Source organism: Bombus vancouverensis, chromosome 2 (assembly GCF_051014615.1).
Source record: "Bombus vancouverensis nearcticus chromosome 2, iyBomVanc1_principal, whole genome shotgun sequence".
Lineage (NCBI taxonomy): Eukaryota > Metazoa > Arthropoda > Insecta > Hymenoptera > Apidae > Bombus > Bombus vancouverensis.
Window position 1 is genome coordinate 20,859,208 of NC_134912.1, and position 15,310 is coordinate 20,874,517.

The 15,310-nt window shown below is 35.8% G+C and overlaps 3 protein-coding genes across 7 annotated transcripts in view; 1 reads left to right on the forward strand and 2 right to left on the reverse strand.

Annotated features, from left to right (window-relative positions):
• Positions 1–422: 422 nt before the first annotated feature.
• mRpS30 (mitochondrial ribosomal protein S30) lies at positions 423–2,776 on the forward strand. Its single transcript, XM_033340517.2, has 4 exons — positions 423–1,166; positions 1,298–1,896; positions 1,995–2,388; positions 2,482–2,776. The coding sequence occupies exons 1-4, from the start codon at positions 622–624 to the stop codon at positions 2,696–2,698; spliced, it is 1,755 nt and encodes a 584-aa protein (XP_033196408.2). The 5' UTR covers positions 423–621; the 3' UTR covers positions 2,699–2,776.
• A 280-nt stretch (positions 2,777–3,056) lies between these two features.
• On the reverse strand, positions 3,057–5,539 carry LOC117160090 (lysosomal acid glucosylceramidase). Its single transcript, XM_033340518.2, has 7 exons — positions 5,410–5,539; positions 5,002–5,332; positions 4,494–4,753; positions 3,978–4,412; positions 3,752–3,831; positions 3,375–3,649; positions 3,057–3,267 (listed from the first exon to the last, which is right to left on the reverse strand). The coding sequence occupies exons 1-7, from the start codon at positions 5,459–5,461 to the stop codon at positions 3,168–3,170; spliced, it is 1,533 nt and encodes a 510-aa protein (XP_033196409.2). The 5' UTR covers positions 5,462–5,539; the 3' UTR covers positions 3,057–3,167.
• Positions 5,540–7,824: 2,285 nt separating this feature from the next.
• Positions 7,825–15,310, reverse strand: part of LOC117160074 (lysosomal acid glucosylceramidase) — a 42,102-nt gene continuing 34,616 nt past the window's right edge. Inside the window, exons 1-8 of one of the 5 annotated variants that reach the window (XM_033340489.2) lie at positions 12,293–12,408; positions 10,730–10,799; positions 10,231–10,561; positions 9,591–9,853; positions 9,006–9,437; positions 8,601–8,680; positions 8,205–8,479; positions 7,825–8,090 (exon numbers count right to left, since the gene is read on the reverse strand). In XM_033340489.2, the coding sequence (XP_033196380.2) occupies positions 7,988–8,090; positions 8,205–8,479; positions 8,601–8,680; positions 9,006–9,437; positions 9,591–9,853; positions 10,231–10,561; positions 10,730–10,784 (1,539 nt within the window). In that variant the 5' untranslated portion in view covers positions 10,785–10,799; positions 12,293–12,408 and the 3' untranslated portion in view covers positions 7,825–7,987. Of the gene's footprint in view, positions 8,091–8,204; positions 8,480–8,600; positions 8,681–9,005; positions 9,438–9,590; positions 9,854–10,230; positions 10,562–10,729; positions 10,800–11,430; positions 11,530–12,292; positions 12,409–15,310 lie in introns of those variants that run through there. The other 4 variants (XM_033340495.2, XM_033340487.2, XM_033340490.2 and 1 more) reach the window with 4 other exon arrangements.

Sequence of the window (15,310 nt, forward strand, 5' to 3'; positions counted from 1 at the left end):
GAAAAACCAGCTTTTTCGTTAGTCAAGTATTGGGTTTTTCAGGGTTTAGGTCCCTGGGGTAATTGAGGGTGCGCGGTGGCCTCTGATAAAATTGACGTTACAAGTGCGTGGAAACGATATGAAATATCGTTTCACTGTCAATGGATTTAACAGATTTTTTGGCACGAAACAGTATACGATCGTTTGGATGTTTGAAATATATTGCGTAAAACGTTTTGATGTTGTTTCAACAATGAGTAACTTTTAAGAAGCGATTAATCCAATATATCAATAAAATCAACAGAAAATGTTCCGCCGCTAACGAAAAAATATATTATTGACTACAGATGGCATTGGTGTATGCCCGATATACGGGGTGCCGAACCCAGGATTCATCGTGTGGTCGCCACCTATAAGTGCACTCATACTCACAGGTCATCTCGCGGGCGCCACCTATAAGCGGCATCCGAAGCGAGAGGGTTAGAGATTGATGGATATAAGTTCACATATACATATGTATATATATACACAAGTGTGTATATCTCCTGTAATTTATTATTTTTATTATATGTAGTATCTACTTTTTCTACGAAGTATTCTACGTAATTTATTAATTGAAATATAAGATTCGTAGAAAGATGTATGAACGATAACCAGGAAATCGTGTACAATATAGTTAAAGACTTACACATAACCTCTGTATCTCTAATAATAATTGAAATATATCCAGCGGTTTTTAACATGTATACAGGGCTACAGAAATTCTTACCAAACTATTCTACAAGTATTCTAAAAACTGTTATAAGAAAATGTGCGGGTATCGCGCTGGATAATACGGAAAATGTAATATATCCTCCTATTTTGGATTTATCCTATCATGGTAGGCTTAAGAGGAAACATGAAAAGTGGCATAATAAAATTAAAAAATTAGAAACTGTGGAGGAAAAATTAATTGGTGTGAATATGCCACATTACTATGGTTGGAAATCATTATGTTTAGAAGAAGGAAAAATTCCATACAATTCATTGAAACATGCTCAATACATTACACGTACTCATGTTACAAATTCTAATAAATTACCGGACTTTTACGATTCAATTATCACAACTGAAAAATTAGATGCTCTGGTACAAACTATTACAAAACATATAGAAAATGTTATTATTTTTGAATATAATCATAGATTGTGAGTATAATTGCCTTGTGTTAGAAGTATAAAAATAATAATAATAATTTTCCCTTAAGCGATAAAAGTATTAATAAATTTACATTTACAGAAATAATTTATAGAATTAATGTCATAAAAATACATTACAGAAAGGAGCAAGAAATAACAGAGGAAATAGAAAATATTAAAGAGAAATTGCTAAACGATGCTGTTACAAATGCACTTGTTTTTCAAATCAATCGAATAATGCTGTCAGCTTTATCTTCGATGACACCACATTTATTGGAAACTGAAGTAGATTTTAAACCAAGAATAGAAGCATTTTGGTTTGCAGGTGACATACAACGTCCGACTCTACAGAGAAAAGCAAGAGAGGGGATAGAACATTTGAAAGAATATGCAAATGATCCAATAAATATGCCTGTTCAATATGTTGGTTCTCCAATTCTACAATTAAGACATCAATTTCCTTTAAAGGAGATTGTTTCTCCAATATACTCTACTAATCCAGAATTAAGTATTCCTGAGTTCAAATTTGATCCTAGGGTACTAACTTATAAGTTTTCGTACAAACATGCAACTAATATACCTGGTTTCTGGCCCGGTGATCCTGCTGAATTTGGTTTGTTATCTTATCACAATATAAATAATGTATTTTTTAATTCAAAGATTAAGGATGAAGAAGCAATTACCGTGCAAGCTATTTTTGCATCTTATAGTTGGTTGTTATCGCAGGCTTGTTATCAAGGTAATACATTATGCGATAAATATTTCTTTTAACGAAGTTACTTCAATGTTTCTTACTATACATGTTTTTTTATTTCCTCTTACATTTTTTAATTTCAGGCTTTTCTACGTTCAACGATATAACATATCCATTAGTGTCGCAAACAATTTTGACAAACGGTCAATATTGGTCCTTCTGTGTTTACCAGTTGAACACCACTTTATTACATTGGGAATATGCAGATAACAATCCTGCGCGTAATATATGTTGGATAACAGAACCAATGATGTTGTTCGATAAAATAGAGGATGGAAAAATTCAAGGGTTCAACGAAGATGTTTTAAAAAAATTGATCGCGTTTTATATCAATATGCCTGCAGCACGAAGTAATGAAAATATGAAACCATACTTGGGCGAATCTGTGAAATATGTTGCTGACATTACTGATCCCGAACGAAGAGCATGGTTAGAAACAAGATTTAAGCACCTTATGTCTAATAGACCAAGACATCAGTACGTACATATATGTATAAATAATCTATTATATATACTAAGAAACGATTAATTATCATCACATAAAAACATTAATTTCTCTTTGCTTTATAGGTTACAGCCTGAAATATATCATTGGCAGAAAATATATATGATTGATAACGCTACTCGCCCTGTTGATAAGAAACGTGACCCGTGGCAGTTTGGTTTCTCGGCTGCGAAACGAAGATTGAATCAGCATCAGCCGCCTTATATACCAAGATGTTTAAGAGAAAATCCGAAAAAGAGAAAAATAGGCCGTTGGGCGAAAACATATTATCCAAATGCATAAACCACTAGGCTTATGTATCTTGAATATAAATGTTGTATTAATAAAAAATAAAGAGAACAGTTATCAGTTAAATTTCAATTAGAACGTTATTTCAATAGTTTTCCTTTCAATATCAATCCGTACAGCAATAATTATACGTCTTTAAACAACTATTTTTCGCGTTCTTATAGTTTAACATACAATATAAAAGAGCTGGTATCTGTATAAGTCGAAGATGTCTCGATCGTATCGATAAAGTAATCTTACTATTGGAATGAAATTTTTCGTGATATGATATTAACTTTTGAAAATGGTCTACATTTCCGATAACAGTTTGATTACATCAATTGAACATGACGTTGAACTATATACATGAATATTTTTATTTGCACTGATGGGTTTTTATTCGATTTATCTCTTACAATAACGATTTATAATTAGAACTAATATAATATATAATATAATGATATAATATAGTAAGGAAGTCATACTATTTGTATTTCAGAGTATTCATAGATTGCGGAGATAATTCTAAACAAAGTGTACCTTTCTGTACATCCTTCAAAACTACGTGTCTTGGGGAAGTAGCCCTGAAATAGAAATTTAAGATAAAAGTTTGTTTAGGATAAAAATAAACATTTCATCATTTTATGTTAAATAATTACGCAATAATAGTAATAATAACAATTTTTTTCACCTATTGTATAGGACAACGACGTTTTCCGCTGAAGGTGTAACGAAGGCTGCAGATTTGATAGTATCGGTATCGGTAATAGAAATTCTAACAGAACCTCTGTCAACGAATCTGCTAAAATGTTTGATAGCATAATACATAGGTTGTTTATAAAATTCATCGGTTTTCGGGTTGACGATAATAGCTGCGTCGATATTATTATTAACATTGTTTGGTCCACCAGTTTCGTCCAAAGCTAAATTCCAATCCACCCAACCAATTGACCAATGGTTCATGTACTTGATGCAAAACACGTTTCGTTAACGATTAACTTTTATATTTGAAAATAGGATAAATATTCTTCAAGTAAAACGACCATAAAATCATGTAGGTTCTTTTACCTCTATTATGCTTAAAATATATCTTTCACCTCGATGCCACGATTCCAATTTAACTTTCGAAGTGTTCCATATTGGAGGTCCTATGGCGAGGAGTACCATGTCGATATAAGTTCGTAAACTAATTATTTTGCAAATTCGACTTTTTACAATCCTTCGCAAGTAAAAAGTGTGCATTTTTCGTTCATAGGATACTACGTATGTGCGAGTGTGCGCATAAAAGGCTTACCTATTACAGATGCTTCGGTCATGAAAATTAATTTGTCTGGGAACTCATCGTGGGTTTGATCTAATACATCTGCGGGAGTTTTGGAATCTTGATACCAATGTACAGCTGTCCCGGCAACGTATTTCTTTGCGTTTTGATTTCGGAACGTTGGTTCGATAAATTTGGGTAATACCTGTCTATTTTCATCAAAGGCGAAAAGCAGTGTTTTATTGTGCGGCGACGATGCTAATGTCGGACCCAAGTTGTTAGCGATCCAATTAGACATTGTTTCGGGTTCCCATCCCATAGAGATATTTGGCAATTTAAAAATAAGGGCAGTTAGTGGCTCGTTACCAGTCGTAATAGCCCATATGTCAATACCGTTGTTTTTATATTCATCGAGGAACTTTAGCAGATAGTCAGCGTAGACTTGGTAATACTCTTCTTTTAAGAAAGCTAATCAACGATTATTAGATTAATTACCGTTTTTTTTTTTTGATTTTCTAATTTGTTTTAGCACACTTCTATCATACGTACTGAGTCCGTTGTCGTTGCTTTTCATCCATAATGGAGCAGTCCATGCAGCACTGAAGAATTTAATTTCGGAATTGAATTCAAGCGCTTTCCTCGCATATAGTAGTTTGTAATCGAAATCCTCGTTTGCAAGTGAAAAGTGTTTAAGCGTGGTGTCATTGGGCGTATCGTCATACGTATACGATCTTTCTGAAAAATCGCTCGCCCCAATAGGTATACGACCCAGTGTGTATCTGCTTCCTTCCTTTGGATCATAATATGCTCTATAAATAATTCAACGTTATAATTATATATGTAAAATAAAAAGGATCGTACACTTCGATTGACAATTCAATTCTATAAATTCGATAAATTTAAGAGAGATATGCGACGTGGTTTATGGAAAAATAAAATTATATACAAGCATAGGGTAGATTCTTTGTATGGCGCAACTTTTACCGAAAAGAGATATCACAGTATCGTGGATATTTAAAATATTGATCACATTATCTCTGTAGATATCAATGATTACCGAATCAATTGAAGTTGAGTAGCTGGGCTGAGTTTTGCTATGTTTATACCAGTAGAATCGGTAAATGCGCCACCGAAGCCAAAAATCGTTTGATACTTTTTCGTATTATCTATGGTGAGCGTTACGTCCACAGGGAAATTTTCGCAGCTATCGAATTTTAGTTCTGACATCTTCATTCTCAGCCCCTGTTTATTCGACACATACCAATAAGAATTACCTTCCTCTGGAACTTCCGGTCTACCATCTGGTAGTCCATCGCAATATGTTGCATTGCAAACACATGCGATTACGTCGTTGTCTATACGGTACGGCACGCACTCATTCGCGATACCTATGATGAATGAGAATATTTCCACTAAGTTCGCCAGAAATGAAATTTATCTTCACCGGCAATCAACGAGAGCTTACCTTTGCTGAAGAAGAAAGTAACTAGCAGAAGTGTCTTCCACGCGTGTCTCATGGTGTTTGTGGAAAACTAAAGCAGAAATATGAATAGTAGCTGACCGGCACTCGAATTTATATAAGTATATATATTGTCATGCACACAAAAATAGTAAGCTATCTAATCTTCACCTACCTGTCGCTTATAGTTAATATATTATCTGTTTGTTTTCTAAATGATTCTTTTCTAATTTTTGGCGGTATCATCCGAGTAAATAATTGTCTTGTGCTGATAATAATAATAACTTTACTGCTTGTTTACATATCGACTTCTATAAATTCCTATACAATGTAATTAGGTTGTCCGAAAAATGTCTTTCTTTCGTAAACGGGTTTTTTACAACAGTGCACTTTCATACAAACGCGAAACCAAGTTTGTGAAATGTCGCGGTGTTTATCTCGACATAACAAAATGGATCGTACGTAATTCGACAAAATAATATAAAACAAAAAACGTTGTGCGTCCATTATTTCCTCATAAAACGAAAGAAAAACTTTTCGGACAACCTAATATACGTACATTCTATTTAAATGAATGTATTTTTATACATTATTATATATATTAATTTTTGTATATATACATATAAATATAATACGTATACATATTAGGTCATCCTATAAGTTCGTGTCGACTTTTGTGTATACATTTCATGTGTCGATCTATGAACATATGGCGATAAAGGACCAATGCACTTGAGCTTAGCTGATCGAGAACAGGCTAGAGCAGATTTTCGTGGGTATAAAATCGTAATATAGTGAAGACAGTGACTTCTAACGGTAAAAAATCACGAGTGAAATGCGTATCCATTTTCGACATCTCGTGTTATATGAATTTCGGAAAGGAAGTTCTGTAACAATTGCCACGAGAAACATATGTGGTGTTTACGGAGAAAATGCGCTTTCATCTCGCACCTGTAGGAAGTGGTTCCAACGTTTTATAGCCGGGAATTTCTGTTGAGGAGACGAGGAACGCTCCGGACGTCCTCCTCAGACAGACGAAGATAAAATTCGGGATCTTGTTGAAAAATCACGAAGTTTGACAGTTCAAGAGATGTCAATGTTCTGAAAATACCTACGACAACGATTCATAGGTGTTTAAAAAAATGGGGATGGTGTCATAGTTGAACGTTTGGATGCCCCATGAACTTACGGAACGGAACCGTCTTGAACGAACGACAGCGTGCATGTCATTACTTGCGCGTAATAAACACGAGCCATTCCTTAAACGCCTGGTAACTGGTGATGAAAAGCGGATACTTTACGAAAACCCTGAACGGAAACGTAGCTGGTCCGAACGAAATCAGCCACCTCAACGCTGTGCAAAATCAGGGTTACATCCACGTAGAGTTCTTTCGTGTGTATGGTAGGATTATAAAGAAATACTCTATTTTGAACTTTTATCTAGTGGTGATACCATTAATTCAGACAAATATTGCGCTCAGTTAGAAAAATTAAGGGAAGCACTAGCTGAAAAACGACCAGGTTTAGCGAATAGGAACAACCTTATCTTCCATCACGACAACGCTAGACCGCATGTCGCGAAAAGCGTTACAAAAAAATTGTCTGAATTTAATTGGGAAATTTTACCATATCCCCCATATTCCCCAGACATTGCCCCATCTGATTACCACCTGTTCAGAGCATTACGACACTTTTTAGTAGGTAAAAAATTTGAAAATATTGATATTCTCAAAAATAGCTTAGAAAATTATTTTAAAGAAAAACAAGAGAACTTTTATCGAGACGGAATAATGGCCCTACCAGAAAAATGAGAAGAAGTTGTACAACGAGAGGGGGATTACATTTTTTCATGAAACTGAAAAGTATGTGAACAATCTTAACATATGTAACCGCTCGAAAAACGGCAGGAACTTATGGGATGACCTAATAGATGCGATACATATACAGGGTGGTTGGTAACTGGTGGTACAAGCGGAAAATTTTTCGTTCGAGGCTTTGTTTTCGAGAAAATCGACTTTGAATTTTCGCTCGGTACGCGTGCACTTTATCGCGTTATAACGGATCTCACTGTAGAAAAATTAAAAAAAAAAAATTAAAAAAGAAATTTTTATTCTATATTTTCGACTTCTTTCTTCGTGTAGAATCACCCCCTTTCCGCTTGCACCGCCAGTTACCAACCACCCTGTATATGGTATTAATATACAATATGTACACAGCTAAAGTGAAATAAGGATTAGATAAATTTGAAAGGGAAAGTTCAGTTAGTAGACGAAGATATGAACATTTCAGATTTTTCAATTTCGCTTTATCGTGTTAATAGATAATAGACTGTTACTCGATGATTCGTTATTCTTATCAGGTATATCGATTATTGTCGCAAAATGTAAGTCTTCGTCTGGAATAGTATGGAGAGAATTTCAATTTCGAGATGCGCGTTTTATTATGTTATATATTAGCGTTATAATTTATTTATAATTTATAGCGTTATAGCGTTGCCATTTATCGGTACATACAATATGACGATATTACAAATCATATTTAATAATCAACGAGTTACAAGTTGTAACTTACAAGTTGTTACAAGTTATTGTGCATAAATTATGGTATTCATGGAGTATGCAGGTAATTCCAAGCAAATAGGATCCTTTTTCGGATCATTGATAACGATGTTCTTTTTCTGGGTATTGCTGTAAAAGAAAATAAATTTCGTGAACAAATTATTAAACTCAATCCCAGCAATGTTGAAAACTGAGTAATTGGTAAATTATTTCGTAATTTTCTGTAAAATAAACTGTGATTACTTGTTATATAGAACAACTACGACTTGATCCGAAGGTGTTACGAAGGCTGTAGCTTTAACATTGTGCGTATCGGTGATAGCAATCCTAACGGAGCCTCTATCGACGAATCTGCTAAAGTGCTTAAGAGCATAGTACATTGGCTGTTTATAAAATTCATCGGCTTCTGCATTTACAATAATGGGCGAGTCGACGTAATTTTGAATCCAGTTTGGCCCACCGGTTGTGTCTAAAGCTATATTCCAGTCTACCCATCCAACCGACCAATGATTCATGTACTTCAAACAGAATATTTTTCTTATAAGTAGAAGTAATTTTTGTACGTGTTTAATGTATAATGTTTTCAATTAAAAAACTTTACGTCTCGTACACGATTATAACTGTAACCATTTACCATACCTGTATTATGCTTAAGATATATTCCTGCCCTCTGCTCCACGAACCTAAGGAAACTTTTGGATAATCCAAAGTTCCGGCACCTGCGTATAAAATGATGTTACCGTTATATATAGTTGTTGATCACGTGTAATATATAATAGTTCAAAAAGGAAATGTTACTACAGAACGTCCATGGAACTGACGTTTCACGAAGGAAATATATTATTTAAGTTGATCTTGAAATTCAATTAAAATCACTAGATACTTTTTTCTGGATGAAAAACTCGATATAGGTATATGTATATTTAAAAAGCAAACTTTTGCTCTTTGTGTGTAGCGATGCTTTGTAACAGTCGTTAGAGAAAGCGAGCGTTGCGTTAAACTGTTCCGTAATTGTTACAGAGATATAGTATTTGAATAGTTTACCTGTACATGCTTCAGTCATGAGAATAAATTTATCCGGAGAACCATTGTGTGTTAAATCCAATAATATTGGCGGAGCGAAACTATCCGTATACCAATGTACGGCTGTACCAACGATGTATTTTTTCGCGGTTTTATCTTCGAAGACTTTATTTACGAACCAAGGTAATTCGATTCTCTGATCATCTAGAACAAGAATTTGTGTGCCATTGTGGGCGGACGCTGCCAAAGTTGGACCCGCATAGTTAGCGACCCAATTAGCGAGAGTGTCTGGTGTCCAGCCCATAGTGTTGAGGCGATCAAAAGGTACATAAGCGTTTAATGGCTCGTTTCCTGTCGAAACGGCCCATACATCGATGCCATTGCTTTTATACGCGTCCAAAAATTTTACTATGTAATTGGCAAATGCCTGATAATAATCCTTCCTTAAAAACCCTAGACATAAATTGTAAATTAGTATTATAATATATTACGAAACAGGCTTAAGGAATTATTTGAAACGGTTCGTTTTCAAATAAAAAGGATACATTTTTCTATCGTTTTTTCTTCGATTTTTTCTCCTTCTCGATATCGTATCAACACACTTACCAAATCCATTGATTCGATCATTAGTTTTCATCCATGGCGGAGCTGACCATGCAGCACTAAAGAATTTCACATCCGGGTTTAATTCAATGGCTTTTCTTAGATATGGTATCTTATAATCGTAATCTTCCTCAGTGAGGCTAAAGTTTTGCAGTGACACATCACCAGCGACGTCATCGTACGTGTAAGGTCTCGTAGAGAAGTCAGTTCCAGCGATTGGTATTCGACCTAACGAATACCTGCTCCCGTTTGAACCGTAGTACGCCCTGCAAGCGATTAAACACCCTCAGTTGTACGTATAGCAACATACGTAATTAGATCGAGGTAATATCATGTTCAAATAATTACATCAAATCATGTCGCACATTCAAGAAGCAAACGTTATCGTGTTATCAATTTCTTTAGGAATTACAAGTCCATCATTGTTCATATTCGCTTTTCGGAATTTTTCAACGATGTTTTATAATTCGTAACTTTAAAAATAAAAAGATAAAACAAATTTCGATCGTTTTCACATTTACTCATAAATCGTAGATCTTGGAAATATTTTGTGAAATATTAAAGCGCTGTTTGAAAATTTTACGTAACCGTAGAGATGTAATATGTTCGTTGCATAATTGTGTATTTATCGAGGCTTAATTACCGCATCAATTGGTCCTGAGTAGCCTCGCTGAGATTTCTGATATTTATTCCCGCCGAGTCCGTAAAAGCACCGCCGAAGCCTAAGACGGTTTGATATTTTCTCGATGTATCTACATGTAGAACTGTATCGGCGCTGGAATTTTGACAAGAACCCATCCGCGCCTGTAGCATGCTCAGCCTGAGACCCTCTTTGCTCGAAACGTACCAGTAGAACGTTCCGCTCTCTGGGACTTTGGGGTTGCTGTCCGGTAGCTCGTCACAGTAGGTTGCATTACAAACGCAAACGACACTGCCCTGGCCAAAATTTCGAGGCACGCAGTCATTTGCATCGCCTATGATTAAAGATATCTGTTGTTAAATATTTTACAATCGGTAAGATGCAATTGCGCGAGCTAACGTTAAAACGTATAGCATATAATTGGAGGAAGAAAAATACTTTGGATTCGGGTATTTTTTATTTTGCGAACATCGTTGTTAAATTTGTCAAGATTTATCCTTACTTGCAACGATGACCAATATTACAAGCAGAAGCGGCGCTTTGCATTTGTCCCACATAATTATCGATGACTACTGAAACAGAACATTCACATACATATACATAGGTTTGTATTTTAAAGAATTACGTGTTTTAGCGACTTCCCATTTGATTTGAGCGAAAGCGAAAGAATCTATTATATTAAAAAGATTCCGTTCTTCGATAGGTGCGGTTGAATATAACATTTGAACGATCGGATGTTTCCTATGTGTTCGGTTCTTTTTCATAAAACGTATTGTTCTCGGCAGTCTGTACGTTGCGTCACCTGTCGCGTCGTTGCTTCGCTGCTCGCGTTACCTATATCTACGAATACCTCGTATCTTTCTCTCTTCTTTTTCACTATTTTTCCTTCTTTCTGAGAAATACAGGTTAGTTGCAACAATGATCTGTAGACGGTTGCTTTCGGATTGAAACACACATTCCAACGAACTTTCGGACCTCGAACAATATAGTTATCGATCATAGCTGTATATTTCACGTTATAACGATTGCCTAGAGAAAATATATTTTAACAAGTCGAGTGTCGAATGCCTCGCCTCGACGAAACAACAGAAAGGAAATTGCTATTGACGTATAAAGCGTTTATAAACCGAAAATGTCTCAAAGTACGACCATGACGCCGGTGAAATGAAAACGTTGACACGTAGAATTTCGATTTGGCTTTACCGTTCGTCTAAGGCTCTCCGTATAGTTCGAATCGTGGATGTCATCTACTGTATCGTGCAATGAATCGCCGCATTTTATGCACATTTCTGACCACGCTACTATCGATTACTTATTTATGCACTAGTACGTTATCGTTTCTCGTGATACCCAAGAATGCAAATTTCTTTCATTTTGCCCTGCAAACTATTCAGGCAAGTGAAAGATCTTGTAATTTCGTTCGAATTATAGCTATCTAATTGGTAATATACATAGCGATACCGCAAGTATATCGGAACGACAAAGAAAATTTTAATTGGCTATGTTACGAAAGAAAATATATATGAGATATATAGCGAGTATTAGCGAGACGGAATGTTATTTGAAACAATAAATATGCATGCGAGTATATTATATGTATACGTCTTATAAGATATTATTTCTCATGCTTTATAAATAGACCGTGAATTGTTTACCATTTTACCTGCACTTTTGTGATCTTTTTTTTATCAAGAATATATTCCTTGCTTTTTTTTTTGCAGTGTCACGCACTTGTTACCTATGTTTAGAGAATACGATAATCGAACAACGCGAGAACAGAAAGAAGAGGGACAAGTTCGCTCATTATTGCCATTATTTTCTAGTTGTATCGATACTTAGAGCTTATAAAAAGCGTAGGAATTTTCTAAGCGGATTGTAACGAATGATCAAAGCGTTTAACCGAATAGATCGTAAACTGCTTTATACGTATCTTTGTTAGGATTACGAGGCGCAGGACATAGACCGTAGGGAAGAACATGGGTCTCGCGTTTATGCATGAACCGATGTGCGATGACCAATGCAAGTAAAATTCGCGAGTGGCACGGGATGTTCTTGAAAAACTCACCGAATAAACGAATACAACGATCTGTAAATATGTTTGGAAAAATGTGTTTGAACCCGATCTCGTAAAATGTTACTGCGATGTGCTGAATTTAAGGTCGAAACTGGCCAAGAAGTGAAATTCAGTTCTTTATATATATTCTAAAATGGTATAATTTTGATGGTGGGGCACGCGAGACTTGGCGATATAGCACAGTGGTTCCCAAACTTTTTTTAGTCACGGCACATTTTTAAAAATGTAGAGATAACGCGACGTACGTGGTATATAAGTTTTACAATTTATTCCAAAGAGGCATTTGTACACACGAACATTGATAAAAAAAAAGAAGAAAAAAAGTATCTCGCTTTTTCGCGGCGATGCACCTAATCTTATTCCGAGACGCACCTTTTGGGAATCACTGATTTAGCACGATGCGCTCGCGTACGACACAATCGCATATGACTCTATCCCAGAAAGAGATACACCAGACTAAACATGCGTTTTCGCTTTGTGCAAGGTACGTTACTAGCGGTAACATTTTGTTCCACATATTCTCTTTTCGAGAAAGCGCTGCTCCCATCTAACATTTTCAATAAAATCTTGATTATTCGCTTATTCGAATGCAACGTTGAATCTTACAAATACGATAGAATCTTCGAAATATTTCGGATTTTTATTCGAACTACGTAGCGCCGTTTAATATCGAAAGTTCAGCTTAAACGATATTCACGTCAGCATGTCGATTAAGCAAAAGTATGAAAGACGAAGTCTTTGTAAATTCATTGCTCGCGTGGCGGCATTCAGTCAGCTTTAACGAAGTTAATCGTTTCTGTCTCGTGAAAATCAACGGGCGACAAACTTTGGATAAAAAGAGAATGCGCCGAGGTTTTGCTCCAGAAGCGACTTGAGCGATTTGCGTGAAATCTTACTATAGCGAGAACAATACTTGGTGAGAATCTTTTGTACAACAATAACAATGCGGTGAAATGCAGTATATTTCATTTTTATACTCCATATATCAGTTAAATATTTATCGAAGCGAGATAATCGCGATGTGTAGTTTCAGACCACAGATTCGGTGTTGACGAACGATATCATTGTAGTCTGGAAACGACGACGCCTTGCGATTCGCCAGCATCGTGTATCTTGAATCAAGAGGTGGCGGATTAGCGGATGTGTGTCATCATTGACAGTAGATCGTATTAGTAGCGAAGCAAAAATAGATCACAACCAACATTAAACCTAAAATAGTCGAACAAAATTCAACCTGAGAGAATCCATTAAATAGAATATTGTGAACATAACAATAAATGATCGTGTTGTGTATATTATTACGTGGAATCTTTCGAAAAGGTACTTCGTAAAGACAACACGTGGTACAAACGTAGGAATAGGATCGAGTCGCGCTCAACGACGCGATCAATTTTAATAGCGGAATAAAATTGACATTTCGGTCGAAAATTACATTTGAACGAATTTCTCGAATCGAACGAATTTCTGGAATAAAGTTGCGCGCAACGAGACATTTCGAATCGAAGTCGTCTCGCTTCGTCCGTCTTTCATTCTCTCGTCAATTAGCTTTTATTCAGCCGCATTACTTTTAAAAATGCAGTTTGATTTAAAATTGATGTCGTATATCCAGATTTCTATATGTACATGTATTTGTATTTTATTTATCGTAACTTTAATGGTACGATCATAAATTACGTTTGCAAGTCTTTGAATATTTAGATTTCAATGCCAACGATACCCGATTATTTCCTTGACAATGCAGATACGTGACTATCTTCTAAAAACATTTTGTATTATCGGTTTAACCTTCCCAAACTGTTTAGTAATGAGAATGCTTATCACTCGGTGTTTCTTCCTCGTTTGGTAATCATCAGTGACTCTAGCCGCATATCATAACTATGATAGATACATACATTGAGAAATAAGGTCGCGAAGACAGAGCGGTGCGAAATTCCCTGTGAAATTAATCGCTCTCGAGAACAGAGAATTCAGGTAACAGGAAAAAAAATAATTTTCGCGCATACGTCGATAAGTGGATCGAGTCGCAAGATAGCTTGATAAGTGGATAAGATACGAACGCGAAGGAAACGTGAATTTTAAAATAAACGTCCTTGGAAACATTGTGCGGGACATCGTCGACATAAATTAGGAGTATCATTAGTGTCCGAAATATTTTCAGCCTTGATAGATTTTTAGTACCTTACGAATCGTAAGTAGTGTTCGTTTGTGTCAATTACGTGAAGTGTAAATTAGGAGAAATAGACGGTAACCCGACTAACGAATCGACGAAAGACGGCGATAAGAGCACGCAAGTAAGTCCTTGTGTGGACGAGCGAAGGATTTAGGCTCAAGGGGATCCTGCATCCACATCCGTTCCGCAGGTTCACTGTCTACGACATTTATCCACGATGACTATCGCTATCGAGTGTGCACTGTACAGTGTGCAGGCACAAGTCAAGTTCCAATAGCTTATACAAGGCACAAAAATGCAATCTAAAGTTCAAATTCCACGGTATAGATCAAATTCATTGGTGCGATACCTTCGCTTGTGATCTTAACGATCGATCGTGACATAAAAGTTTTAATTAATTGCTACTCTATCGATGTAAATAAACGCGTGCGAAGTTAAATTTACTGGATAAATGTCAAGAAAAGTAGATCGAAACATATAAGGAAGTTTAATCTTGCGTCGGTGGTACGGTACGAAGCAGTAGAACGGTATAATTATGCAAATCGGTAGCGAAAGTTTTTAATGAAAATTTGTAATTTTGAATTTTCTAAGAACTCTAAACTTTCCAGATGCGATGAAAATGTTAATCAAATGGTGTTTCGATGTCTCAGTGAAACGTTCTACGTCGATCTGTCGTTTGCATTTAAACGCGTCTTTCCCTTTACGTCCCTTCGTTTTAACGATGGCTCTTGGTTTTGAAAACATAGAAACGCGTATTTGGCTAGGAAGAACGCAACTGTTCCCAACTAATCCTGGAAAGTAGCGAAGGGCTCGATGTTGACAGCGTTTGTAAGGATAGA